The 27677-nt window shown below is 39.3% G+C and overlaps 1 protein-coding gene across 1 annotated transcript; it reads right to left on the reverse strand.

Moving 5' to 3' along the window:
- Positions 1-1075: 1075 nt before the first annotated feature.
- On the reverse strand, positions 1076-27520 carry gemin5 (gem (nuclear organelle) associated protein 5). Its single transcript, XM_036588671.1, has 28 exons — positions 27379-27520; positions 27123-27277; positions 25220-25401; positions 24969-25120; positions 23197-23292; positions 22955-23087; positions 22660-22822; positions 20566-20778; positions 19319-19404; positions 18845-18927; positions 17771-17907; positions 17254-17327; positions 16585-16766; positions 16298-16437; positions 15295-15466; positions 13526-13732; positions 12448-12564; positions 11821-11943; positions 10817-10912; positions 10568-10705; positions 9111-9258; positions 8587-8706; positions 7770-7980; positions 6948-7202; positions 5558-5720; positions 3196-3688; positions 1526-1619; positions 1076-1402 (listed from the first exon to the last, which is right to left on the reverse strand). The coding sequence occupies exons 1-28, from the start codon at positions 27518-27520 to the stop codon at positions 1238-1240; spliced, it is 4440 nt and encodes a 1479-aa protein (XP_036444564.1). The 3' UTR covers positions 1076-1237.
- Positions 27521-27677: the final 157 nt, after the last annotated feature.

A 27677-nucleotide genomic window follows, 5' to 3' on the forward strand; every position in this document is an offset into this window, starting at 1 on the left:
GCTGCTTGGTTGGAATCTCACACACTGCAGTAATAAAGGAAATAAGTGCACCATCACCTCATTATACGGTCCTAAAATCACAAAGCCGTTTTGTTTATTTCACTTTTTTTTTTCCAGTGGTGGTCATTTTTATATTCCTTTATATATTTATATATTTCCTTTTTTTCTTCTTATATATACATAATTTTCTGTATTTTAAGGGGGCCACGCACGCAAGATTTTCACTCACCTCGCACCTGTGTAAATGTGATGTGACAATAAACGTGATTTAACGCCATTAAAGTTTGGTCAGTAGGGGGAGCTGTGCACTCACTGCTCGACCTAAGACTCGACCTACGAGCTCAGCCATTGGCTCACGAGCCGCTGAATGCTGTTGTTTATTGGCTCCCTGCTGAAACATCTGCATAAATTAGGGCGTGCTTCATGGAAATAATATGTAAATATATGTAAATGAGGTGTGGGTGGGCGGGCGATTGGTTTCGCACCTTCACCATTTGCGTTCAAATCTCTGCTCATTTGAACACCACCAGCTGTATAGATTTTGGCAGGATGTGTTGTGACATTTCATCTTTACGTGCAGTGGGTCAATTTAAAGCTACCTTCGAACAATCCAACAATCATTGGATTATTATTCTGCTGCTACAAATTACAGTCAGTTCAGCAGATGATGAATATAATTACTAATTTTGTTTCCATCACAGCAACTTTCATTTCATCATGTGTGCTCAACCTCATTCATTGATGGCACTGAAATGAGGCTAAGATACCCACATCAGTTAATACGATTAAAAGACAAAATGCTGCACAAAGTTTATTTGTGGCATGATGAAGATTGTTTCACTTAGCACTTCATAATCATGATAAATCAGTAACTACTGGAACATTTTGCTGGAGATGGCATTCACATAGTGGATGTGATGCAAAGGACTGGCAGTGTCCAGTTAAGTCGAGTTCCAGAGAAATAAGGCCTTGTTAATCAGCACTGGAAGATTTTGAGCTAGAAGGCAAACAAGCTTCACTACTGTGTGCTTGATTATTATTTTAGAGGTACAACAGCGTCGTCTTTAATACTAACTGATACTCAAAATCATTTCCGTTTGTGAAAAAAATGTTTATTCATGTACAGACAATACAGCTGACCACTGGTCGGGTTCACTGTACATATTAAACAAAAATACAAATATATTATCGATCCGAAAATGTTTAAGTGCTGTTAGGATGGCAAAACAAAAAACAGTTATAAAGTGAATCTTTGCCAAGCTTTGTGGAGCGAGCCTGTTGTTCCATATTTGAGCAACAGACTGGTAGCCTTCTCACAGAGATGGTGTGGAATCAAACCAAAGTGCTTATCCATGTACAAGAGGACAATGCAGCACTCTGCGACATCAGGGAACGAGTATTTCTGAAACGAGACAGAAAGCCTTCATTAAGAGACGAACACGCTCCTCATAGTTCAGTGGCTGGTGTGTAGTTGTCCTGCAAAAGCTGAATGTATGAGCATTTGTAGAATCAAATCATTACTCACCTTCAGATGGTCGGGGAGAGCGGCAAGCTTTTTCTGATGCTCTGTGACCTGCGCAACCAGCGCAGGAAAAGACTCACTGTCTGCAACAGAGGATCTGACAGAAACAGAGTCTAGTTAAGAGGCGTTCTTCACTTTCTCAGAGTTTATCAGTCAGTGCTGAACCATAATGAACCCCCCGAATGCCAAATGCGTTCAATTTTCCATGTGCTGAGTGCATTTCAGAGGACTACCAGACAAAAGCAAAAAAAGTTTTAAAAAAGCCTTTGTGGGTTAGAGGTCATTCAGATGTGAGCTTTTTCATTATTTTAGATTAACTACTACACTGACCCAACGATTAAAAGAATTGGTTCACCAAAAAATCAAATGTGCACAATTTTCCATCTGTCCCAAATATCAGGCCCAAAAAAAGTTTGCTTCCTTAGTTTTGCACTGCAGCTATATGACTAATGTAGCTAAGAAATACTGGAGGTCTCTGTCACTCAAAATCTACTTTAGCCTTGTAGCTCCAGTGCAAAACTAAAGAAACTCACCTTGGACACCAAACTAAGGGGCACTCCGGCCAAAATAAAACATGTAACCATTGCTACATCTGCTGTAAATATACTTACTTGCCTTTTACAGCGGTGCTACAGTAATCTCTAGAATTAGACTTACTGGTTTAAAGGCCTGGAAAACACCCTTCTGATGATGTAGCTTGAAGGTGGAAGTACATTTTCAGACTACAACTGCTTTGATACTTTTGTGGCAAGCTGATTGACTGATTGATTTCTAGGCTTGCAGACTAAAATATTCCTTTAACAAAAAAGGTTCATTGCTATTCTATTAGCAATGCTTTTCTATAAAGATACTTGAACAAGTTCTGTGCGCACCACTAAACCTGTGTCAGCAATGAGTGCCCCTTAAAGCAGCTGAATTCACAAACTGAAAGGTGTGCCTGGACACTTTTGAACATACTGAAAATGTCATGACCATGAAATCTTAGTTGACCACTAATTGTCAAGTAATTGTGTTTAATCATTTATGAATTTCTCATTTATTGTTTGCAACTATTAAAATACAAACCTGGAGTGGCCAAAGTGGCTGATTAGCCACCTTACTTACTAGCAATGTTTACTTAATAGCAACCACTGACTGTACATCACTACTGCTGCACTGACAAATGCCTACAGTTCCACAGAATTCTGTATAGAGATAAGTAATGCTACATGTTCTTCACAAGAGTGAAAATATAAGCAAAAAAACCAGCATATATGCTAAAACATACAATACAATAATGAATAAACAAAAATTACTCAGTGCTGCTCTCAAAACATGTTAGAGCACCAAGTTAGAACTTTTTTGTTTTCATAAGCCCCATGATATGTCTCAAAACCTTTTATGATTTATTTACCATAATAACCCAACACACCCGATTCACATTGTGTTTGCTGCAGCCCAACATGACAGTGAAATCTAAGGACTGTTTAAAATGACTGTAGTCAGCTTAAACCATTGCGATTAGGTGACTATATATCAACTGTGACAGGCCTAATATGTAGCGTACATCCTATCATCAACTACACACCTTGGCAGATGAGCAAAAAGTTCATTTGCAGCCCTTGTAGCAGGAGTCACTTTTTTAAGCAGGAAAAAGGGAAGTGAACAATCAAATGCTCAATAATGTTCAATACCTCTGCTTGTTGTGCAGGTCTCCAGGTCCCTCGGAGCTGTTTGGCTCCTCGTCGAGATCAGTAGAGTGTGTCTGTGGCTGCGTGCCCAGGCTTGGCTGAGGCTCTTGAGGACGGCTGTGTTGTTGGACCAGACTGGCCACTCTGCTCTGGATGTCTTTGATGACTCTCTGGGTAGCTTGAAGGTTGGCATGGGGCTCAGAGAGGAGAACTTTCCAGAAGCCCTCAGACCTCACGATGGCTTCAGCAGCCTGAGCCTCGGACTGGGACCGAGTTTCTCTCTCATGGTTGGTGTCTCCATTTTCCACTGGTGTTTGGTGGGCGTTGATGTGTTTGATGCTGTTGGCTGCTGTGGTGGCGCTAGTGCAGCCATGCTTCCACCAGTCTTTGTACAGCAGTTGGTAACAGACAAAAGCCTCCAGGCTTTGGGACACGAACAAGCTTCTCTCATCACCTTGCAGAAGTCTTTGTTTACAGAGTGCTACTGAATCCAGACCTGCAGGGAAAATGAAATTGATGAATGTCTTCATGTCTTAATTCTAAGAGATGGAGGCATGTTTGTGTAAAAGTAAATAGCTATATAACATTTAATGTGGTAGATTTTACTACATCATAAATGCTGTGTAGATAAAAAGGAAATAGCAGTATCTCTATTCACCACTTTCACTGCAGGGATTTTCAGATCCTGATCTGATTCAAGTACTTTTTATGAGCGTCGACTGATTCAGATCCAGCATTTGCATTTTCAGATAACACAGCTGCAGATCTTAGTTAAGACATGGTGCAGTAAAATTACTTAATTTTTAGAGTGAGAATAACGAGACACCAATATATTTTTTGGCCCATGTTTTTATTACTATTCTATAATGTGTTTATCACTCAGTTTTGCTTTGTGCATAGTGATGTACAGCTGTATGCAAACGTTTGGGCACCCCGATCAAATGACACGTTTTGTTGATTTTCTAAGTGAAAATAAGTTACACATCCTCTTCAGAAAACATACATTTTAATACACAATTACAGTTTATTTGCTGAATTGGTATATTTGGATGGTCCCCTGTAGATGCTTTGTAGTTACTCTGTCTGTCTCTAACTAACATTCAGCTAAATAGCAATGAAATGCAACTAAAGTTGAGTCTGAAAGATTACATTAAATCTAACCCTAAACCTAAACTTAACCCTAACCTTCCCTTCAACCCTAAACCTACTCCTAAACATAACCCTAACCATAATGTTTTTGATACTCAACTGAGTATCATCAGAAGGTTTGTTAATGATTTAAGTATCTGTAGATCATCTATAGGGGACCATCAAAATAAAGTGTGACTGCTGAATTTAATGGAATGGAGAAAAAAAAAACAAAAACAAAAAAACATAAAATGTGGGCTGTGCAAAACGTTTATTTTTTTACTTTTCCCAAAATGTTACAATCAGCAAATAAATAAAAATTGTGCACTAAAATTAGACGAAAAATGTCATATTTAAGTGTGTTCTCTGTAGAGGATATGTTAACTTGTTGTCACTTAGAAAAAAAAAAAGAAAGAAAGAAGAACAAAAAATAAATAAATAAAAATCAACAAAACGTCATTTTGCCAGGGGTGTTCAAACTTTTGCATTTCACTGTACACTCTGAACTGATACCTTTTGTTTGTGGCCTACTTAAGTGAAATAAGTGAAACTAGTGTTGTGAACACTATCATTTCATATTGCTCTAAAATGTGCGCCGTAGCTCGATCTGAAAACAGGAGCGGTGTGGATGGTAAAGGCATCTCACTTGCAGTAAATGGCAGGACCATGACGAAAAGCAGCTTAGATCAAACACTGGGAGATATTACAAGTTTTCATATTCCACTGTAAGTTCCACACCGCAGACACTGACATTTCTTTTTTATCTTCTGAAAATGCGCCTCACTGCCGCAGGCTGTGGATAATTTCAGTTTATAGTGTACGAGAGTAAATAAAGCAAAAAAAAAATTATATATATATATATATATATATATATATATATATATATATATATATATATATATATATATATATATATAAAAGAAGAGGATGTGACTTAAAATAGATGATATATTTAATGAAAAATGCCTGGATCAGCTCTGATCTACTGTACCACATTTGGAATTATGATTTTATTAAAAAAACTTTTTATATAGTTTATATTATGTTGGACAAAACACAAAACAAAGAAAGTTGAATCTGCAGAAATGAGTTTACTATTATTTAAATCAGCATTACTTCTGGGTTTCGTCCAACATCCTAAAATGATTGATCCATAAGAAATGACTTTTTAAGCATTGTTTACCGTGGAGCTACTAGTGAGAGAGAGAGAGAGAGAGAGCACATCTGATGGTCTCACCTTGGGGAAGAAGAAGCTGGCACATTTCAGCCATTAGAGAGAAATGGCCCACCTCAAATCCTCTAGTTACAGCTCGCAGAAGCTCCTCTACTGCTGACCCCCAATCACTCAGCAGCTGACTGACCACAGACAGAGCCATGTCCAAAGCCACATGAGAGAGCAGCTGAAGAATGGAAGCACATCACAGGGGATATTAGCAATGCCTCATTAGTACACACTGTAATATAAATTCACATTTTGTTGATTGGTATTTAATATGTACAACAATAATGTATATGATATCAGACAGTAATATGGGTATACACATAAAACAAGACTGACTAAAAGCTCAGCCAAATGACTATTAATTTGATTATTCATGAGTTTTACTGCAGCCTTAATCAGAGGCTTCTAAAAGCTACATTAGCTCAATCAGGTCTGTTAAACTAAGAGTTTATAAATAATTAAAAATTCGGCAATTTAAATGACTACTATCAACAAAGAAGGTGTAACAATTCACAAAATCCAGAATTCGGTTTGATATGATATAGTGGTGTCTCAGTTAGGTACAGCAAAATTAAGGCAGATTTTCAGTTGTATGTTAATGTTTCCATTTTCTGTTTATTAGAGCATTTAACGTTATGAAAGCTCAATATTTTACAACAATTCTCTAGCCATGAGCTGATATGTTAGCCTTGAGCTGATATGTTAGCCTTGAGCTAATTTATGTCTATGAGGAGAGTTCTCTTCCTCCCTGCTCTCGAAGAGAAAGTTTCAGACGAGCGAGTGTGTCCACATTGTGGGCTTACTTGTTATTTATTTTATTATACTTCATGCAATACAATCAGGAATAAAATAAGCACTGTATTTGTGCCTGTGTGTATTGAATTGAGATGCTTATGTTGAATGATACAATACAATATGTGGTACTAGTACACTCTTACAACAAAGACTACAAAGGTTCTTCTCTACATGTTAGAACAAGAGCACATCACTGTAAACCAATGTAATATTTTGTATAAAAAAATCATTTTGTTAAATTTGATGTCTATGTTGTGTTGGTTGTTGAAAACAGATTTTGTTGGCGTATATTGGTGTTTTCACCCTTTGACAACTTTTGCTCCAATGGAATACAAAACGCCCTGGCTCACTGACTACTTTTCACACGATTTTTTTTTGGCAAAATCTCCCTTTGAGATAATTACATTGCGTCTGAGCTCACTGCTGGCAATGAAAGGATATAAATGTATTCCAGAGAACTGCCTTCCAAATCACTGCTTGCTTATTTATGTTTTAAACACATTCTAGGAGGGGGAATGTTAAGATTTCTGGACTGATACTGATGATTTTACATAGGAACTTCACATTAGTAACATTAAGAGTGAATAGTGGTAATAACCTCTGGACATACCTGCTTGATGGGCATGCTTGCAGTAGCTGGGGGGTTCTCTATGGCTCTCAGCTGCTGATGGAGTGCTTTGATCTGGTCTAGGTCAGCTGTGGCCAGGCCAAACTCACTCTGCCACACTCTTTGGACGGCAGGCAGAAAGTCCTCCTCAGTGGGTTTAGACCAGGCATGAGACGAGGCTGAGCTCCAGCTCACCACACCAGGGACTGACAATCTCTGAGTGAGCAGCTCACTCACACAGAACACAAGCCTGTGACCCTAGAGAGGAGGACGGAGGGAGAGAGAGGGAGAGAGACACTTAAGACTCATAACTGTCTGCATTATAAACAAACGAAGAACAATGATTATTAAGGGTGGAAGTACGCGCCTTCAGAAGAGTTCCATTATGAAATGTAACGTATCAGGGTTCAAATAAACTCTTAATGTTTGCTAATCTACACACTTTTGATATTTGTTTCTAATCATTTTAAGAGTCCAAAAGTGATGAAGCTGAATCTCCAGTCTCAGGCTGCTGCATCACCACTAATAATTATGAATGTTGTTGTTTTTTCTGTACTGTTGCACAGCTGAGTCTGCATTAACACAAACATTTTCAAAAAGTAAACAGTTTTTGGGCACAAACAGCAAAAAGTAGCTGTATATTGATCTTGGACGTTAAACCCTGTAGGCAAATAAATCCTTGGCTGAAGTATCAGGACCTTGAGCAGAACATATTTCATTTTGACTGCTCCGCCTGACCAGCACCAAGGCTGACATTTACATTTGCTGCAGATTTGGCCAACTCATTAGATCTACAAAGAACAAAACAAAATTCGGGCAACTGACCAATAAGGTATCCTGTGTCCTCAGGATATCCTGTACTGCTAGCCAATCTTGCGACAGCATCAGCTCCTTGGCACATCTTAAGGAGAGAGAGTGGGAAAGGTCGCTCTCCCCGGCGAGCTTCGCCAGGTTAGCGGCCGTCTTAAGTGACATCACGTCTCCCTTCTTGGCGATGACCTTGGCTGCATCAAAACTGCAGTCTGCAGCGAGATAGCTGTGGAACACAAAGTTGAAATTCTTCCAAAAATATCTGTTTTGACTAAAAGCAAATGTTCAGTGAAAAATCTGATAAAAATGTAGCCTGGATGTAGTTGATCTGCCAAAATATGTTCAAATTGTACAAAGTTTGCTTTAACTTCAGTTATAAGGCTAATAAAATGTATGTACACATAAAACCTGCACATATAAAATCACACAATTATCTCAAGCTGCATCAAGACAATAAATAATCTCAAATATACTTGCTTATGTGACACTGTATGACATACTGTTATCTATAAATGTAAGGTAATAGCATGTCATTCAGTGTCAGAACCTGATAGAATTGCAGTTTGAGGTAATTGTGTGATAATTTAGGTGTGCAGTTTATACAATGCTAACTAGCATACACAAGCTTCCATGACTTACGCTGCATTATCTTTTTAGCTCCAGTACAAAAAAGCAAAAATTGACTTTTCAGCTGATGATTATTGTAATGCAAGAATTACTATGTTTTGCTGTGAAGAGTACTTCACAAGACAGTTCATAATTAAATCGTAACCTCATGATGTTGAGTATAAACGTGATGTGATCTTCACTGAGCCTGACAGGTTTACTGTACCATTTAGCAGCAGTAGTGTAATGTCCATCCTTCTCTAGCACAGCAGCCCAGCTCATGTAGAGGTCCTTCAGCGCGGGGTCGTCGGGCTGAAGCCGGCCTTTGGCCAGTGCAATGGCCTCCCTGTCGATCAACCACAAACACTAAGGTTAGCTTTCAGACCCTTTCACACTGTGAAGGGTCATCAACAACATCTCTCATCACAGGTGTACATACCTGATCTTACAATCATTTGATTATGATTAATTAGGAAACCAAATTCTCAAAACATAGGAGGTTATGCACTGACATTTACATCCGATTTACTTTTTTCCCCCCATTTGTTTCAACGTCTATGTTTAAGTTTAAAATTTTAATCTTCTGGTACCGAAAACATCAAAATTACAGGCTGAAATTATTTAATACTGAGTGCACAAATGTAAACATTCATGAAGTAGTGGAATGGAGACAGTACACCAAGCTTTTGATGCAGCTGAACTGCCACCTTCACAGGCATCATAGTGCTTTTTAACACTCCTGTCTCATACCTGTAGAACTGGTGGGCTTTGAGGAGGCTGATAGCTTCGTAGATCTTGTGAACGGACACAAGGTGGGAGGCGGCTTTGAGGAACTGTTCCTGCAGGCACAGCTGCTTCACATACGCCTCTACAGTCCTGGCCCACACCTGATAACCAGCTGAGAGAGAGAGACAAACAAGCAGAAACACTAATGACACAGAGCATTTATCTGGACACCCAGCTTTTCAAACTGTTTCATATAATTGAATGTGTGTTTTCCTTGTCAGCTTAAATAACTTATCAGATTAAAGACTAATTGGGTATAGCAGGAAAACAATATCACAGGTATAAATACTGGTGACAGGACTACCTTGTGAAAAATGCCAAACCTACAACATTTTATGCTCTTGTTATGATGTCAGCACTCACTGGCACTCAGACCTTTCAGCTGCTTAAACCACCTTTAGGACAAAATGTGCTTTTAAAAATAGTTTAGGAAAGATAACCTTTATCTTAATAAATCATTATTACTGTTCTAAGCAAAACCTGCTCTTCATACCAAGAGAAACACTGATGACCATGAAGCTGGGTGAGGCACAAAAGTATTACAAGTATGATGAAAGCTGAGTCTTTTAGTTCTGCCCAAAATTTAGTGGATGACAGCCAAAATACTCCACCAATATCACATCAACTCACTTACTGCCGAAATTCATGCCAATAAAAAAGCAACCAAATGAAGAACTGCCAAATGAACATCAGTTGTTGCTGCTACTAGGCTCTCTTTAAACAGTTTACACTTTATATTCTCTGTAACTGGGCTAGAGAAGGTTGACGAGGTCAGCAGAGAGCTAATAGGCTAACCGGCTGCTTCAATAATATGAGGCTTCAAATTCAGACGTTTACAGAAGGTAAAACACAGAAAAACACGTACAGTTTAGGCTCATGGAAGCTGATATAAGCACTCTCCTGCTGTTCCATGGTAGGAGAATCAGGGGGGGAAAAAAATCACTATTATGACTCGCTTTCTTCATCTCTACATGGGGCGGCCATCTCTTCAGGCTTTAGGATACTGCCCACTTTATGATTCATGAATAAAAATTAAATTATTACATCACTCTGCACTACATATAGGCTGCATCCCAACATCTGTTGAAAAATTCCACATACATTCATATGCAAAATTTTGGCACCCTGGTCAAATGTTGTTTTGTTGACTAAAGTGAAAATTCTACATTTTTTAAATGTACAATTACTGTTTATTTACAGAATTTAACATAATGGAATGGCATTTTATACATTTTATATACTGCATTTTATTATATTTTATAACACTAAAATTTGCAAAAAAAAGTCATTTTTAAGTTTGTCCCCTGTAGAGGATGTGTTAACAACAAAACATGTCATTTGACCAGGTTTGTTCAGACTTCTGCACATGACTGCAATACTCTATTAAAACTGCACTGTTACATTTTCTATGAAAGTCTTACCCATGGGTGCTAAGCTCAGCAAGTGGTCCGTCAGCTCTCCTTTCTCCGTAGCCATGTGCAGAGCCCCAATCAGATCTCCCTTCCACAGCCGCAGATACATCACTGAGTCATAGTGACCCGCTTCAACATGACTGGCCTCTACAGAAAAGGCACAGCACCACCACCAGTGATTCATCCACACTTACACAGAAAGATGAAAGATGTTAATATTCTCATTTTCTATGTTCCTGTCTTTGGTGCACTTCTTACCTTCTTCCTGAAACATCCTGCAGAGGGCCTCCCTGTCTGTAAAAAGGCCAAGCTGGATGTGTTCTCCAGAGCCTGGCACGCAGTTCACTGACCCACCTGAGAAAAGAAGCAGCAGAAAAATGAATATGTTGGCACAGTACCTCTGCAGCGTTTTACATACAATATTAAGAGAAAAAAAACCTCATTAATTTGAATTAAACTATAAGAAAAATAAAAAAAAAGATGTGTGCATTTTGTTCACTAGTGGATTAGAAATGAAGGTGACTATTCAATTGCACTGATTTTGGAATGTCATAATTGAACATAATGGATTAGAATATTTAGTATAGTATCTGCTCATTGTTTGGGTAAAATGAAGACTATTTTCAAATGTTAAATAAAAAAATAAATCATACCAACATACATATAATTTACATATCTAAAAATGTTATATATAATTTATCATGACCCTTTGTCTTTTTTATTTAAATACTACCCTAAAACAGATTTTTTTTTCTCCTGAAAGAGCACTGCACTTAGTTCCACACAGGGTTTACATGAACCCAAACATGAAAATGTGATTTCCGCACGATGAAGAAAGATTTTCATTACCAATGTCCAGTGAGGTGTGTGGTTACATGTCTGCTCTTGCTCTCATTCACACAGCTTGTGTATTTTTGTTGAGAGGAACCGTAGTTTTCTACTTTACTGTTGTTTTTGTTAGTTTGCTGGGTTTTTTTTTTTGTTTTATCATCTATTTTCACTACTGTGAAGTGAGCTCCTTCATTTGCATTTGTGTATAATAATAATTCTGAATCATACCAAAATAATGAAATCGAATCATGATATTTTGATGCACTGAATCTTTTCCTCAAACATCATAATTAAACCAACCAGTGATGAGGTCAGAGGTTTCCACTGCTAGTTACCACTATTTGGTATGAATAAAGCTAGCAGTTCTACGATGACTAGCATTGCAAAGTTGGCACTTTAAGATGGATTGAAATCCATGATGTATTGCTGACCGTGTGCGTGTCTGACAGCGGCCAGCGTCAGGCAGTCCTGCTGCAGCTCCTCTTTGGGCCGGTGATCCATGGAGGTGCTGAGAGGCAGCATGGAGCGTGGCTTCCTCTTTTTCAGAGACAGCTCTAAGAAAAGGAGCACAAACCAATTCCAATTATCACTTTCTCACAGAGACAGTCAGAAAATGACTACTCTGTGGGAAAAGGTCAGTCAAGAGCACTCAAATCTGCTATATGTTAATCTATGTACGTAAGTCTAGAACAAGGCCAGAGGGCCGGCTGACATTTCTGCAACAAAGCCCTGTTCAGAAGCTACAGTGTAAAGGACTTTCCTCCTACTGGAGTAAAACCAGAGTTTCCATATCAGGCATTAAATCAACCAAGGCTTATTAACAAGGAATCAAGCAGCCACCAGTTATCAGGACATGATTTTAGTAAAGCTAAACGGAGGCTGGTAATATTAGCATTTTTAACTGAACTATGATCTTCTGTCATTAAAAAGTAAAAAGTAGAAAGTAAGGGACAGTTGTTGCAGTAGCACATACATATACAGAGCCTTGTAAATGAGGTATGTTGAGTTGGGTTAATTTGACTTTGAAGGCAAAAGAAAAGTAAAAAAAAAAAACTGACCTGGTTTTTCTTTTTTCCTTTCTTCTTTTAGCTCCTTCTTCATAGCCAGAAAAGATTTCCCACCATTTTGCATTTTCTCTGCTGTACACCTGTCCATACTGGTGTCCTTAGACAAACCTAAATCCAAAAAGAAGTAGGGATGCACCATTATATCAGAATCATATCAGTAAAGGCAAATATTTGCTTAAAAAAATCAGTATCAAACAGATCTTCCTCTGTAATGCTAATGCTAATTCAGGCTGATCTAATCCCAGTTTCTACACTTTATAAAAGTTATGTATCTGCATCGGTATGTATCAGCATCAACTGATACAACAGAGCCAAAAAGTCTGAGATCACACTGAAAAATCTCAAAACAAAAAAGTTACGACAAAGTAAAATGAAAAAGTATTTAAGATTCTGCACTATTTCTAGGTCACTACTCAAAATTAAAGCTACACTATGTAAGATTTGGGGATTTGGAGAACTTTCTGATTAAAATATGTAATTAAAACATGCAGAGGCACATTTTGTTACATCGGTTGTGCTTCGGACCCCTTCCCCGAGCAGATGGAGAGTATTCAAAGAAAACCCAGTCAAAACTTGGTGAATCCATGTAAATATTTAAAAAAATTCTAAATTTCACTCAAAATGTTATGCTGACAATATAATTTGTCACATAAAATTGTTATTAAATTGATAAATGCAACTTGGTTTCATTTTCATGAGTGGTCTCAGGCTTCTGAGCCGCACTGTGTGTACAAATATATCAGTTCTGGCTCACAATTCCCATATCAGCGCATAAAATGTCAAAATATTTAAAGTAGGTTAGTTTAATTTATAGAGCACTTTTAAAATCAACTGCTGTTGTCATGCTTTAAATTAGTAAATAAACTTTGCATATACATATAATAAGCAGTACAGAAACGACTAAGTAAACAAACTAAAAAGCTAATTAAAAAATGTGAATAAGAAGATGAACATGCGAGGGGGAACAGGACCACCTTTGTAAGTTACACTTCTGAATACTAAATGACATCATTTTACAGCTCAGCATGAAAAGGAAAAGCAACTCATGAGAACATGAGAGGAACGTTACCGGTAGAGACGGTGGTGCTCTCTCTCTCTTCATCCTCGCCTTCGTCTTCTGACTGCGCTTCATCCGCTCCACTGCCTCCTTTCTCCTCCTCTCCCATAGGAGATTCATTCTCCTCTGTCTTCAGTCCACCCTTTCCAGCTGCCTTCTTCTTCTTCTTGGTTTTCTTCTGCGGAGCCTTTTTCTTCTCCAGCTCCACACGTCTCTTACCTGTACGAAAAATTGTGAACAACGTAACAGTAAGACAAAAGTTGACCTACCAAACTTCACAGAGCCTCAGCTACACTCCACAGAAATGTGTTAAGTAGCTGCTAAGATACTTGACTGAGTTATATGTACTCAGTGAAATCCCAGTAAAATGATTTGAGTAAATCTAATTAACTGGACTGTTTATTTTTATGTATCACCCAAAAATGAAATGTTGGATTTACCTAAAAATGTTGTGTGAAGTGGTTCAGTACAACTGTGTTAAGTAGCTTTTAAGATGCTCAACTGAGTAACATGTACTCAGTGAATTCAAATTAATATGGTTATGTTCTACTAAAGTACTAAAAGAACAAAGGACTCCTTGAGCAATGCTTTTAAACAACATCTCAAAGGTTTACAGTTCAGGTAAACTTTCCATAATGCGCTGTTTTCACACTGTGTGGTGCTGATATAGCAGGATGTTAAACTTCACCTGTTTACGACTCACATACTGAACATATTACCAAACAAAAAAAGTCCTTCTGGCTGCATTAAGCCATGTTTTTTCTCAATGTTAATTGGGTGACTCTAGCATGCCAGAATAAAACTGTTTTAAGGTAATGAAAGAAGAGAGGGAAATACAGGGTAAAATCTTTTAAAGTTGGGCTATGTAAACTCAAACATGAAATCTGAACCCATCCCAAGCCTCACTTATATTTTACATGGGAACCAAAGGTCAGCAGTCGTGTCCCATAATGTTCAGACAAGTAGTTCAAGCTCTAAAACTGGATCCAACAAAAACACAGTTTTAGAGTCTCTAAGTCAGACTCCAAATCTATTGAAGTGGTGTAGCATGATCCTGAGCAGGCCAATGAAGCAAGACATCTCCCAAAAATACATAAACAGCATCTATGTATTGAAGAACAGGCCAAACTACTTGTTACCTGCTCACAGATCTCATCAGAGCTACAGAAAGCATGTGGTTCAGGTTATTACTCATTAGGTTCAAGTGCGTTTTTCAGAGCCGTAGTGCCACCGGCACTGCAGTTTTATGTTTTCCCTGCATCAACACACCTGCGCCAGCTCAAGAAGCACTTCATAATGACCTAATGATATGCCTCAGGGGCAGGGGGATAATAAGTGCACAGTGCAGGTGGACTGCAGGACTGGAGGACCTAGGGAGGCATTTCAGAAAGTGGGCTTTTTGAGTAAAGCTGGATAACTTATCCCCAAAGTTAAATTTGCACAAATGTCACCTAGCTCTGGCAGGCTTGATTCTGGGCTTATGTTGGCTTAGGCCATAGCGGTAAAAAAATCCTGTCTGCTAGTCTAGTCACTGATGTAGAGGCTAATAAATACAGACGTTATATTCGGCTTTTTCCCACCCTCATCACACAACATCAGAAGGTAGTTTTCCTAGTCTTTAAACTGGAAACTACTGCATCACTGTAAAAGGCAAGTAGGCAGGTTTACAACAGATGTAGTGATACGTTTTTTCATTTTGGCCAGAGTGCAGCTTTAAAAGCCTAAATAACTTCAAGCCACATAAATGACATTGATCCTGGACCAGCTACCATAATACTCACTCTTGGGAGGTCTGGCATGCTCCTGCTTAGACACTGCCCACTCCTGGACTGTAAAATCATCGCCACCAGTCCAGACCAGGTCAGGGTCAACAGGGGACCACTGCACACACAGCAGGCGCCCGCTATGACCCCTGTAGTTACACACCGGTTCCTCCTTCAGCACGTCCCACACCTGTATTACAGTACACAAGAACACTTGAGACAAAAACACAGGAAGGATATTTTTGAAATGTCTAAATCTTTTCTTAGGGTATATTCACTACACTTTAAAAAAAACAATGGTTCTTCAAGGGTTCTTTAGTAAAGAAAATGGTTCTATATAGAACCCTTGGCATGATTAAAGGGTTCTGTGCATCATGAAAGGGTTCTTCAGATTGGTGACAATCTGCTGCACATGGTTCTATATAGCACCAAAAAGGCTTCAACTATGGCGACGATATCAAGCTTGTAACAATAAAAGAACCCTTTTTGGTGCTATATAGAACCGTCTGCAGCACACTCTCCATCAATCTCCAAAATTCAGCCACAACAATGGAACCTTTTAGTGAACCATTTTGTTGTAGTGAATTAAACAACGTGAGGAATAATTCACTCCTTCCTTCAGGTACTGGGATTTGCTGAAACTAGCCAAAAATGCACTTTACCAGATAAACACATGGGATGCTTCATGTGACTGGAACGTTCTATAGCTAACAGCAGGTTATACAGTGCAATAAAATTACATAAATAATGTCAAAAAGATTTGCTTAACAGCTGCGATTTGAAGCAAGTGTGTGACTTAGGCATGCAGTTCAGCACTATGCTAATTGGTGAGGAATTAGTTTGTTGGTAACATTATCCTCATAGCTCTACTCCAAAACTAAAGAAGCAAACTGTGTCGTGTCCTGACTGATCATCAACATTTGTGGTAATTAGCAAACTGTGTAAATATCATTATCACCAAACTATTGCTTTAAATGGCAAGAATAAAGGACAAAATGACTGCTGTAAGACTGTAACTTGCCTGAGCTGTACCATCGTAACAGACTGTTACGAGGCGGGCATCGTGATGAGGGCTCCAGGCCAGGCCGGTGATTTTGTTGGTGTGGCCAGACAGACTGCGGAAGCCTTCGGTTACTAGGACGGGACTCTCTGAAGGATTCTCTAGATGAAGGTGACAGAAAAACAGCAATTGTTCACAACAAGTTTGCTCAACAAATACTGTAACACTTTTCAATGAAAGTTCTGTGAAGTACAGAAATAGCTTAAATCTCAAGGACTCAAACTTGTGGACCATCTGAGACTGCTCACCAACGGCGCTGCGCAAATCATGGATGTAAACAACAGCGCTGCTGGAGCCGGAGGCCAGCAGGCAGTGCAGCTCGGGCTGGTCTGAGTGCTGGTGGTGCCAGCGGAGTGTGTTAATGATCTTATGATGCTGCTGCACGGTGCACAGAAGCTTCAGACTGGGAGCCCCATACACCTCTATAGAGCTGCAAATCACAGAGAGCACATTCAGCTCAGACAAGCTTGCACTTGTATTGTGTAATCTGTTATCTGTTAAGCTTTGGGGGAATTTCACAAAGCAGTATTTTCAAAGTAGCTGGATAACTTAAGCCTAAAGTGAAGAATGCCCAATTAAAATGTCCTTTACTACCAAGTTATCTGGCAAAACATCCCTGTTTGTATAAGGTTTGTCTGAAAAATGGAACGTTCTCCAAAATGTTTCAAAATATTTTTTTTTTATGTACGTTTGTAATAATGCAAACTAGTTTAAATATGTTTCATCTGAAGAGCCTGTATGGACCCTGTATGGGTGTTGACATACTACATTACTACTAATACTAACTTTATCTATTAATAGTCATTTAAAACTTTAATTTATAAATGATCAACATATTTTATTACTAATCTGAACCTGAGAGTCAGAGAGTCAAAGACAAACAGCTTGCAGATAATTCCACAGAGCATCACACTCACCCATCTTCATTTCCAACGGCTAAAACTTTTCCATCTGGCTTCCAGCTGAGGTCTGTGTGCGGGGAGAGCTTGTGCTGGAAAAAAAAGCATGTTTCTTTAGAAAGACAAATAAGGTAATTAGATGCGTGATGTATAGAGAGTAATTACTTAATTTTTCTCTCCAATTTAGTCAGGGGAAATTTCTACTTGCTAGCTACGTCTCCTGTTATCACATGACGCTCCCAGACTGGGAGGGTGAAGGCTAGCACGTGCTTTTTCCAAGACACGTGAAGCATCACTGCATCTTTTCGAACTGCAGCTGACACAATGTCACTGCATAGCTCAACATGCTTGGAGGAGAACACTAACTGCCAATTCTGTTACTTCCACTAATGTAATGCTGAGGTTACAGTGCTGGCTAGCCCCCCCAGAAGCAAGACATCCCCCAAGATACCCACCCAGAGAGAGCAAACCCATTTATGTTCTTTTGGACTCAGCATCAGTTGCGGTCAGTTGGGTGTATCTGTAAGTGTCTTACTTTGATGTCGTTCGTGTCACGGATGAGTTTGTCGATGTTGCTGGCCTCTGCTGACAGCTTCCAGGGGTCATGCTGAAAGATGACTCCCTCTCCACCACAACTGTACAGACTGTATGAGGGCTTGTCTCCAGAACCTCCTGAGGCCAGAAAACACAAACCAACATAAAGATCAACACTAGATATGGTATTTTAACCATCTGTACTATTTGAATATTTAAACATTTAAATTATTAGTCCTGATAGTCATATGAAATGGTTTTAGTGCAATTATGATTTGTTTATTTAGTGATAAGTGGATCAGACACAGCTGACGTTTTTAAACACCTCAGTGTCACTGCTGGACTGAGAATAGTCCACCAACCAAAAATATCCAGGCAACAGCACAGGGCAGCGTCCTGTGACCAGTGATGAAGAACTAGAGGATTCGAAATTATGCTTGTGAATCTCAGATGAAGCTAAACGAATACTCTGACTACATTTAAATAACCAAAACGAATTAAAATGACCCCACTCATCTCTAATCAGCACCACTTACACTTAAACTCTACACGTACTCAGGCCTCACATACTCATTCCTTTCTTAACTGCCTAAACAGCCCATGTGAGACCCCTCAGCTCCAGATGCGCAAATGAAAATGCCGAATAATCCTCTGCGTCGCCCCGTCACCAGTGGCATCCCAGGGGATGGGCGTGGGAGAAGCGCCCAGCCAGCAGAAAGAGTGTAAACAAATTACCCCCTGCCTCCACTTCCCCGTCAGCAGCTCTCTCAAAACAAAAGCAATTATCTCCGCCGTCTCCCAACCTGATGACAGATATGGCGATAAAAGTGTCATGCGGCGGCGGAAGGGCCGCAAATGAAGTTTCTGTGTCTCCATTTCCCACAGAACGTGCCTGTGAGGGAAGGGAAGCGGGTTTTTATGCCAGCAGCTCGCTCAATTACCACCGCACATTAAGCATGTGCCGGCGACGCTGTTCGCTGATGGATGGCTCTTGGCGTCACTCCTAGTTCAATGTTTGCCGGGCTGCGGAGGGTGTTATGAATTAACTTGTTCAGACGTCGAAAAAGCGACTTACCAAATGACAGAGGTGGGATGGGGGGTCCCCAGTCCAGAGAGTAGACTGTTCTGCGGTGGTACGTGCTGGAGGTCTGTGGAGGCCTGCATGTCAGAGCACACAAACGCACAAATAAAAACAAACTCCTTTTTAGATTAGGATGGAGTCAGAAACAGTTCAAGGTAAGTAAGCAAGCTAATATGAATGTAACGACTTATTCAATTCGATGCATTTTTTCGATACTGTAATGTGCCTCACATTACTATGTCAATGATTTCATTTTGTTAGAGTATGAAACTTTATGAAAGTATAATATTTACAGTAAACGCTGTGCTTTATAATGCCCTGGTCTAACACTTTTGTCACCAGCTAACACAGTAGCTGCAATGCAATACAAAATACAATTTGACATGCTGAGATACAGTTTAACATGTTGTATTGCTACACATCTACAAGCTGAGTATAAATAGTAGTAATGACTGCATGTGCTCTTACTTGTTAGAATAAGCTTCATAGATGCCCACTTTGCCATCATCTGTTCCAAACGCTAAGGAGCCTTCCTTCACTGGATGCCAGGCCAACTGTTAAAAATCAAGAAAATAAATGGTCTAATTGTCAACGATTTATGATGCAATGGTGGCTGCCTAGTGCATAATGGCTTCTCCCAACATTTATCTCTCAGAATGCATTTCTGAGCATATTGTTGACACAGTTGGTACTGACCAACTGCATATTTCATTACAAAGAGAGCACAATTAGGCCTGTTTACTTAGATTTACTTAGTGCAGAATGTGAAACACTGAATAAAAATCACTGTATTATTGGTTCTTTTTTGTCCTTTACAACTTATCAAACCTGAACATTTCATTCTTTATATACTGCCCATCACTAGTATATATTATGTGCATAAGACCCAGCATTTATCTGCTGCTGTAACACCCAAACACCCCCAATGGATCAACCAAACCAAGTTCCTCAATTGGTCAAACTAGGCCAAAACTAGGTTATAGTTCCCACTAATAGACTGTACTGTGGCCTCATCTCAAAGGGCCCATTTCCTTCTAGCAATTTATTTTTCTTCCAAGAGGCTTGTCTAGAACATTTATTTGTTTTTATGTACCACAGACTCTACACAACAATTTTCCAACTTCTCTTTATCTTTATATTGACCGTGTGGACTGAGGAGTGAACAGTTCATGTAGAAAATTTGACAGTATTTATATACTACATTAAACTCTTTCCTTTCAGAAAATTAAGGGATATCTGTTCTTTGGCCATTAAAGTTAACCTGAATTGGAAATCAAATCGCATTTTCCTTCCAACATATTTCTGAGTGACACACAATATCACAGAGGGTCTCTGAGATAGCTGAGTGTTCTCGCTTGATGACACGTGGGGGTGGTGGGAGAGTGAGGTGAAACACAATAAAATGGTAAATACCATTCCTTTCTGCCTGCTGGTGCACGATGACAATCAAAAATCAGAAGACATTGTAGTAAAAAGCAAATGTCATTACATTTTACAGGACAATACAAATTTTGTCTTTTAAATGATGATTTGAAGAATATTGCTTAATATGATCTAACAAGGTCAATTTTCATGTCAGGTTTGCTTTAAACATACAGTATACATTTCCTTTAAGTGGGGTGTGAGGAGAAAAAAAAACATAAGCAAGCTGTACTATCACACATTAACCATACTTTCACAGTCATCTTGATCAATATCAGTTTCTGGTGACTTACCGCAGTTACTTTGGATTTGATGCTCTGCCAGTAGGTCTTGGTGTCGTACGGGTTGTGGATGGACAGGGTGTTCCACACGCGGATCATGTTGTCTCCAACCCCCAATGCCAAGCACCCCGTGCCCACAGGAGAGAAGCTTAAGGAGTATACAAAACCTCCCAGAGTGGGCAGAGTCCAGCAGCACTCCAGAGTGTCCAGATCCCAGCACTTGATCTGGACACAGTTACACAAAAACACCACCCTGGTGTAAATATCATACAGCATAATGCAAAACAGCAATACTTCAGTATTCTCCAACCGAATATCTGTGTTTGGCACCTGCATTACACCACTGATTACCACAGACAGCAAATCTGATGTGTTTCTCTGTATTTAGAAAATAACAGAATAACCTATTTTATCACAAATGCACAATCAGAACCTGCCAAGATTGGAATCAACAGATTTTTCCTTCAATGTGGAAACTTTACACTGATGCCAAAATGTCAAGCATAATTATGCAGGACTAGTCATGCGAAACAGTCAGTCACCTCTTACTTTCTATGTGGCACTTTGTTTGATTCATGTTATTGAAATAGGCAAAAGATTTTTTTGTAAGAATTTAAAATACCAGTTTGGCCAGTGAAACAGCAAATAATGATATTTGTGTTGTGACTTTGGCTAATAAAAAGTACTGGAAAAGTGTTTACATGTTAATTTATCTCACACAATCTGAGCTTCAGATTAATAATAAATAAATAGACCAAGTTTGGAATGAGCAGATTTTTGCTTAGACCATGAAAATGATTGCCAATTTATTGCTTTATTTTCACAGATCTATACTGCAATTTCACAATGTAAATAAAGCGAGGCAAGTGAGTGCACTGGCACTGTATTAGAATATTGTGTATTGTTTTGGTCAGGGATGGGTAGAGGTGGTGGGAGAAGGACATAAAACATTATGTGATTACTTAATAACCCCCCACCCCCCGCCATTTGCAGATGCACAATAATGTAATCAAAAATCAGAAGATGTTATTGAGACAAATAAATGTCACTAAATTTTGAAGATGAATTACAAGAAAAATTATATGATGATGATGATGATGATGATGATGATATGATATAGTGCTTATGACCAACACAGGAAAAAAGTTTATTTTGAAGCGGCAGATTTTTTGCTCCGACCACAAAATCAGCCAATTTATTGTTTCTATTTTGGCAGATCTATGGTGCAACTTTATATAACATAATGTGAGCCATGCTAATACACCTATAGCAAAATGTTACAGCATAATGACTCATTGCACTACACAGCTAAACAGCTAGTTTCGATACAGCACTTACTTTGTTTCATGTTATCTAAATAGACAACTGACTTAAAATGTAAAAAAAATAAATAAATAAATACCAGTTAGACACATTAAAAAGCAAATAATGATGTTTATATTATGATTCTTTTTTAACATGGGCTGTAGTGGTACTAAAAATGACTTACAATAAAGACATTTTACCACAAATAATTTTTAATATGACAAACATTGATGACTTGGATTGCAAAAGGCTGAGAATCTCTATTTTAGTGTGTTCCATGTGTTCATTTAGCCCACACTGTGTGAGCTTTGGCTTACAAAAAAAAGGTTTATAAAAACTGGCCAGAAAGATCAGCCACAGGCCAATTTGGCTGGCCATAAAAATTTATGATTGGTGAAACTTGCTGCTGAATTCCATGAATAAATGTCTGCGATACATGGCTATATAATGTGAATTTGAAATTACAACCATTACACTCTGACAGGACTAATCTTAGCTCCTCTCCTGACGTTTCATTCTACTTTCTGAAGCACCACAGTAAAAAAGTAGTTTGGTTACTTTTATTTTCACTAAGATTTTCTGGCATCGATGCATGATCAGACAGAAACTTATATCAATACACTGGTAACTTATCACTACAAATTCTTCCTTCTGGTAAACTATTTACCAATCTCGAAAGACTGAATTACACAGAATTGCAGTTTCATTTACAAATACTTTTAACTGAAAAATTCAAAAGTGTTACTAAACACAGGGGAGAACTGTGCAGCTAATGAAAGACACTATTAAGGATAAGTTTACCTCTCTGTCCATGGACGTGCTGATCAGTAGCTCTCTGTCCCCAACACACGCCGAGCTCATGTTGAAGACGATGCGGCTGTGGTTCTGACCATCAGCAGAACTGCCCAGCAAGGTCCACTTCTGCTTGCCTGACTTTGTGAGGTCCCACATCACTAGCTCTCCACTGCACACACAAAGCAAGAGAAACTTAACAGAAGAGCAATGAAGAGCAAGGAGAAGTACACAGAGCAAGGAAGAGCAAGAAGAAATGCACATGCAAATGCATAAAACATGACTGAGGTCTAAAGGCCTGTACCCAAAGCAGCTGGACACTATTTGTGAAGGTCTTCCTTTAGGCCAGTGTACAGTGAGCCACAGCCTCTCTTTCACCCCAGGGTCCACTCCTGCCCCCCGCCTCTTCAGAAAAGGCAGTTTCAGAGTCATAACACCTAGAGAAAGAGCCACAGAGGACCACATCATGCTGAATGCCAACAGAGGAAGCTACAACATTAAGCCTCTTTTTAAGTATAAAAGACAGCAGCAATAAGGTTTTCTCACCTTTGCCTCTGGCTGTGCTCCAGATTCTAACAGTCTGATCTCGACTCCCAGAAGCAAGGTAGCCACCTCCTACCTCTGCCAGTCCATTGGAAGCATCTGCTGACATTAAGCACAGCCAAGATGAGTAAGAGGAGCTTTAGGCTCTAGGTGTGACTTTTATTAGTCGAACATGAAGGTGCTTTGACTGAGAAGTTTAAAGGGGAATTTCATTATACTTCATTTCATTGTTCAAAACGTCGGTATAATTGACTGCTTACATACAAACATACTGCATACAAAGTCATTCAAAGTGGTTTTATATGAAATGTCCATTCTAAAGAAACTTACCAAGTCAGAACTGTTCACGGTGGTGGTGACAAAAACCAGATGTCTGAAATATTTATTGCCTCTAAAAGCTACATCACAGAAAGTTACTACATGAATACTCTGCCTGAAACATTGTTTACAATTTTAAAGGTTTACAATGTATTTTTTTAAAAAAAACTATTCTGGCCGAGAGATACACGCAGAGTGTTGTTAGGCAAAACAGACCCCAAAGAAAACCTATTTTTTACTGATTTACCTGCGTTTTCCACTATTTTACCACTACCAACACTGCATATAAAAACTCAAGAAACGTTTAGAGGTCTGAATCTTTGAGCTGACAGTGAATCACTGAATTAAGATGTTTTGATACATGAAAGAGTGATCTGATTCAGTGATTCAAGTACCTTTAAGAATTCTAATGAATTCAGTATTGATATAATGAAATTACTTCAGTTATTTGTATTATAACAAAGGCAATTCCAAAGCAAAAGTACTTTAAAAATGCTTCCTTACCATACTTACAATACAAATAAGAGGCATGGATGTCCCAAATCAATCTAAATGTTCACTCACAAGAGAGGCATGGAAAAAAATGATCTATTTTTTCCCCAAAATACTGCTGATTAAAACAATGTAGCCATTCAGCGGTTCTCAGCATGGAAGTCGTGAGATAACTTGGTGAGGTTGAGATGTAATTACTGAGGGGGAAAAAAGGCTCATTTTGGATAACATTGCTGAAAAGATTTTTTCATAAAATCTTTCCAGTCTCTGACAGTAATGATATCCTCTGCTGCTCTGTGTATGCGTAGCTGGGGAGAAGATGGTATTACTTTGAAGTAAGATTTTTGTACAGTTACAGCTGCTATTCAGCAAGGGAAAGGAGTACATTTTGGCACACTTCCACACTTAGGGTGCTGGAAATGACTCAAGTATAACCACAACTGCTTTCTTATTTCTTATGTCTTTGCAACAATTCTTGCAAAAGCCTTTCTGAGGTCCTAGATCTCGGGAATGTTATAAGCTTCACTGAAGAAACAATACTTTGATTTGTGTTTGGGTTAAGGCTAGTCTACACCCCTCTCCCTCTGACCCATGATCAGACTAAAGCTGCTGTTCCCAACTTCTTACTTTTTTCAGTTGCACCAGGAGGAACTATAAACCACGTATGAAAAACAAATGAATTGTTACACCATTAGAGTAGGTTCACTGGTGCTTTTGGACAGTGATTAAAATAGGAATATTTGTGTTGCAGTCATCGCAACCCCTGCTTCCTATCACCACCACTGTAAAGAAATTTGAGTTGGTTCATTTCTCTACAATGAACCATTTCACACCAAACCACTCTGAATGACTTTGTTTATTTTTCAGCTATGGAATCATACTAATCTTTTGAATAATCTGTGGAACATCCCTTTAAATCATCCATCCAAATATTTAGTATTACATCCTGGAACTTAATTACGCACCAGTGTTGTCCTCTGGCCGGCCATACAGATCTTCCTCTTTGGGCTCAGGGCACCAGGCCAGAGCGTGGATCTCCTCATCATGACCTCGCAGTCGGTGGATCACCTCTCCTTTCTTGCTGATGTCTATCAATGCAATCATTCCATCCTTATACCTTAGAAAGAAAGGCAATTAGTTCTACTTCCTGCAGGTCTTCAAAGAAACCAGACTTGTCATCAGTCAGGTACATGGTATAATATTCATATGATCTTACCCAACCGCGACATGGTTCTCATTGTGTGGGGAGCAGGCCAAGCAGAAGATGGTTCTGGGTTCCGGGAAGAAGCTGTGGGTGTCGTTCCTGCCGTGCCAAAAGCACACCACAATGCCTTTCTCGTCTCCTGACACCACCAGACCCTTCTCCACAGGAGACCAGTGGATGGAGGTGATGGTGCTCTGAAAAAACATGAATACATTTCAGTGCATGTCACTCTAATATTAATGCCCCTTCCGTCCAGAGGTGGGCTGTACATATTTATTCACAATTATTCAGTTACAGAGGTTCTAGTTTAATGCTAAGGATCTGTGCTTTCTCAAGTAGATTAGAGAGTAAAGGAATCTACTTTTTATTCAGTTCCATTTTAGTTATAAATTTTAATTACTAATTCCTTTGTTGTGTTTATTTTCATTATGTTAGACTGGTGACCACATCTGTACTGCTTTGTGATTGGACACACTTTTCAATTTGAAACTTTAGCCTTTTATTTTAGACCAAGAAAGCATTAAAAAGAGATTAATGGATTTAGCGGCTGGACGTAATAAGAAGTTCTGCAGGATTTCTAAGTTATTCTTAAAGTGCCAATATCATGGAAAACCAAATTATTCTCACCTTTTAAATATGACAGAGTTTGAAGTAGTCTGGAAATGTTACAAAAGTTCCTCAGCCAATACAATCAATATATGATAACTAAGCTGCAAAAAGATCCCATGTTGAATTCATTGTTTTTGTGATGTCACAAAAACCAACAGATTTACATATACGTGCATATTCAGCTTATAGCAGTTCAGCTCTGTGGGGAAGTTATAACCGTGAAGATATAAAGAGTGTTTAAGCACAGTGTGCTCTTTGAACGAGGTACAAAACAGATCAGCCAATTAGAACAGAGCTCATCTACATTTATCAGTCTTAAAAGGCACAGTAACAAAACAGGCAGTTTAACAGATCAACCATAACATTAAAATCCTAATTGCCTTGGATTTCCTTGTAATCCTTTTATCTACCTTGTCGCTTTTATCAGCTCCACTTTCCATATAGATGCACTTTGTAGATCTACAGTTACAGACTGTAGTCCATCTGTTTCTCTGCATACTTTGTTAGCCCCCTTTTACCCTGTTCTTCAGTGGTCAGGACCCCAGTGGACCCTCACAGAGCAGGTACTGTTTGGGTGGTGGACCATTCTCAGTACAGAAGTAACACTGACGTGGTGGTGGTGTGTTAGTGTGTGTTGCACTGGTTGGAGTGGATCAGACACAGACTTGCTGCTGGAGTTTTTAAACACTGTGTCCACTCACTGTCCACTCTATTAGACACTCCTATCTTGTTGCTCCACCTTGTAGATGTAAAGTCAGAGACAGTAGCTCATCAGTTGCTACACTGTTTATGTTGGTCATCCTCTGGTCCTTCATCAGTGCCCACAGGACGCTGTTGGCTGGATATTTTTGGTTGGTGGACTATTCTCAGTCCAGCAGTGACACTGAGGTGTTTAAAAACTCCAGCAGCACTGCTGTGTCTGATACACAGACACAGGTCCTGACCATTGAAGAACAGGGTGAAAAGAAGCTAGGGTGAGACACAGATGGACTACGGTCTGTAATTGTAGAACTACAAAGGGCATCCATAAGGTAAGTGCAGCTGATAAAATGGACAATGAGTGAAGAAACAAGTGGGTTATTTTAAATGTTACAGCTGATCAGTGTTCGCTCACATAAAGAGCATAAGTGGACATCAGGGGATATGGGCCCTTTAAGTAGTTTATCCGCACTTCTTCTTGCACTGTTATCAAAAATATATCTTAACTTCACTGAAGAAACAGTACTTTGACTTGTGTATGGGTTTAGTCTACTCTACCCACCTCTCCCTCTGACCCATGATCAGACTGAGGCTGCTCTCGACTTACCTGATGAGCACTGTGCTCTGCCAGCACAGCTTTCTGCTCAATGTCCCAGATCTTCACCGATTTATCATCTGAACTGGTGGCACAAACGTTTTCTTGCCCATCGTGCTGGCAAAAAGCAAAGCCAGAAACTCTTTCAGTGTGACCACTGAGCTCACCTGAGAGGAGAAAATGACGAGATTAGGAAGCTGTAACACATAAATACAGAAACAAACGTGTTTCCAAAGTAAGTACTGTAACACAGATGTACTATTCCTACCTAGAACTGCTGCTGAGGCTGCAGACACTTTCACCAAGTAGACTGTGTTCTTAGCCCCGAAGCCCAGCACCCCGCGCCTGTTTACATCGCTGCAGCGGGAGCAGTACCAGTTAGGAGAAGCTGGGAGAGCCCGCTCATGCATTCTGAGTCGGATGTGTTGTTTTAGGACTGAGAAAGCAGATTCAAGTGAAGTTGGGGATGGTCAGCTAACAGCTAACAGCTCTGCTCACCCATGCTGCTCCATCAACACAGAGAGAGCCGTCCGTCGATGAGAGGTGTCGCAAAAAAACTCACCGGAT

Source organism: Colossoma macropomum, unplaced genomic scaffold (assembly GCF_904425465.1).
Source record: "Colossoma macropomum unplaced genomic scaffold, Colossoma_macropomum, whole genome shotgun sequence".
Lineage (NCBI taxonomy): Eukaryota > Metazoa > Chordata > Actinopteri > Characiformes > Serrasalmidae > Colossoma > Colossoma macropomum.

What these genes read in the sequence shown, in the direction of transcription:
- gemin5 (XM_036588671.1), bottom strand. Translation starts at nt 27,520, where the DNA reads ATGCATGAGCGGGCTCTCCCAGCTTCTCCTAACTGGTACTGCTCCCGC. An exon ending in TATGAAGCTTATTCTAACAA is followed by an intron (nt 18,928 to 19,318) that starts GTAAGAGCACAT and finishes TCTGACATGCAG; the next exon opens with GCCTCCACAGACCTCCAGCA. An exon ending in GCATGCCAGACCTCCCAAGA is followed by an intron (nt 13,733 to 15,294) that starts GTGAGTATTATG and finishes TTTTTCGTACAG; the next exon opens with GTAAGAGACGTGTGGAGCTG.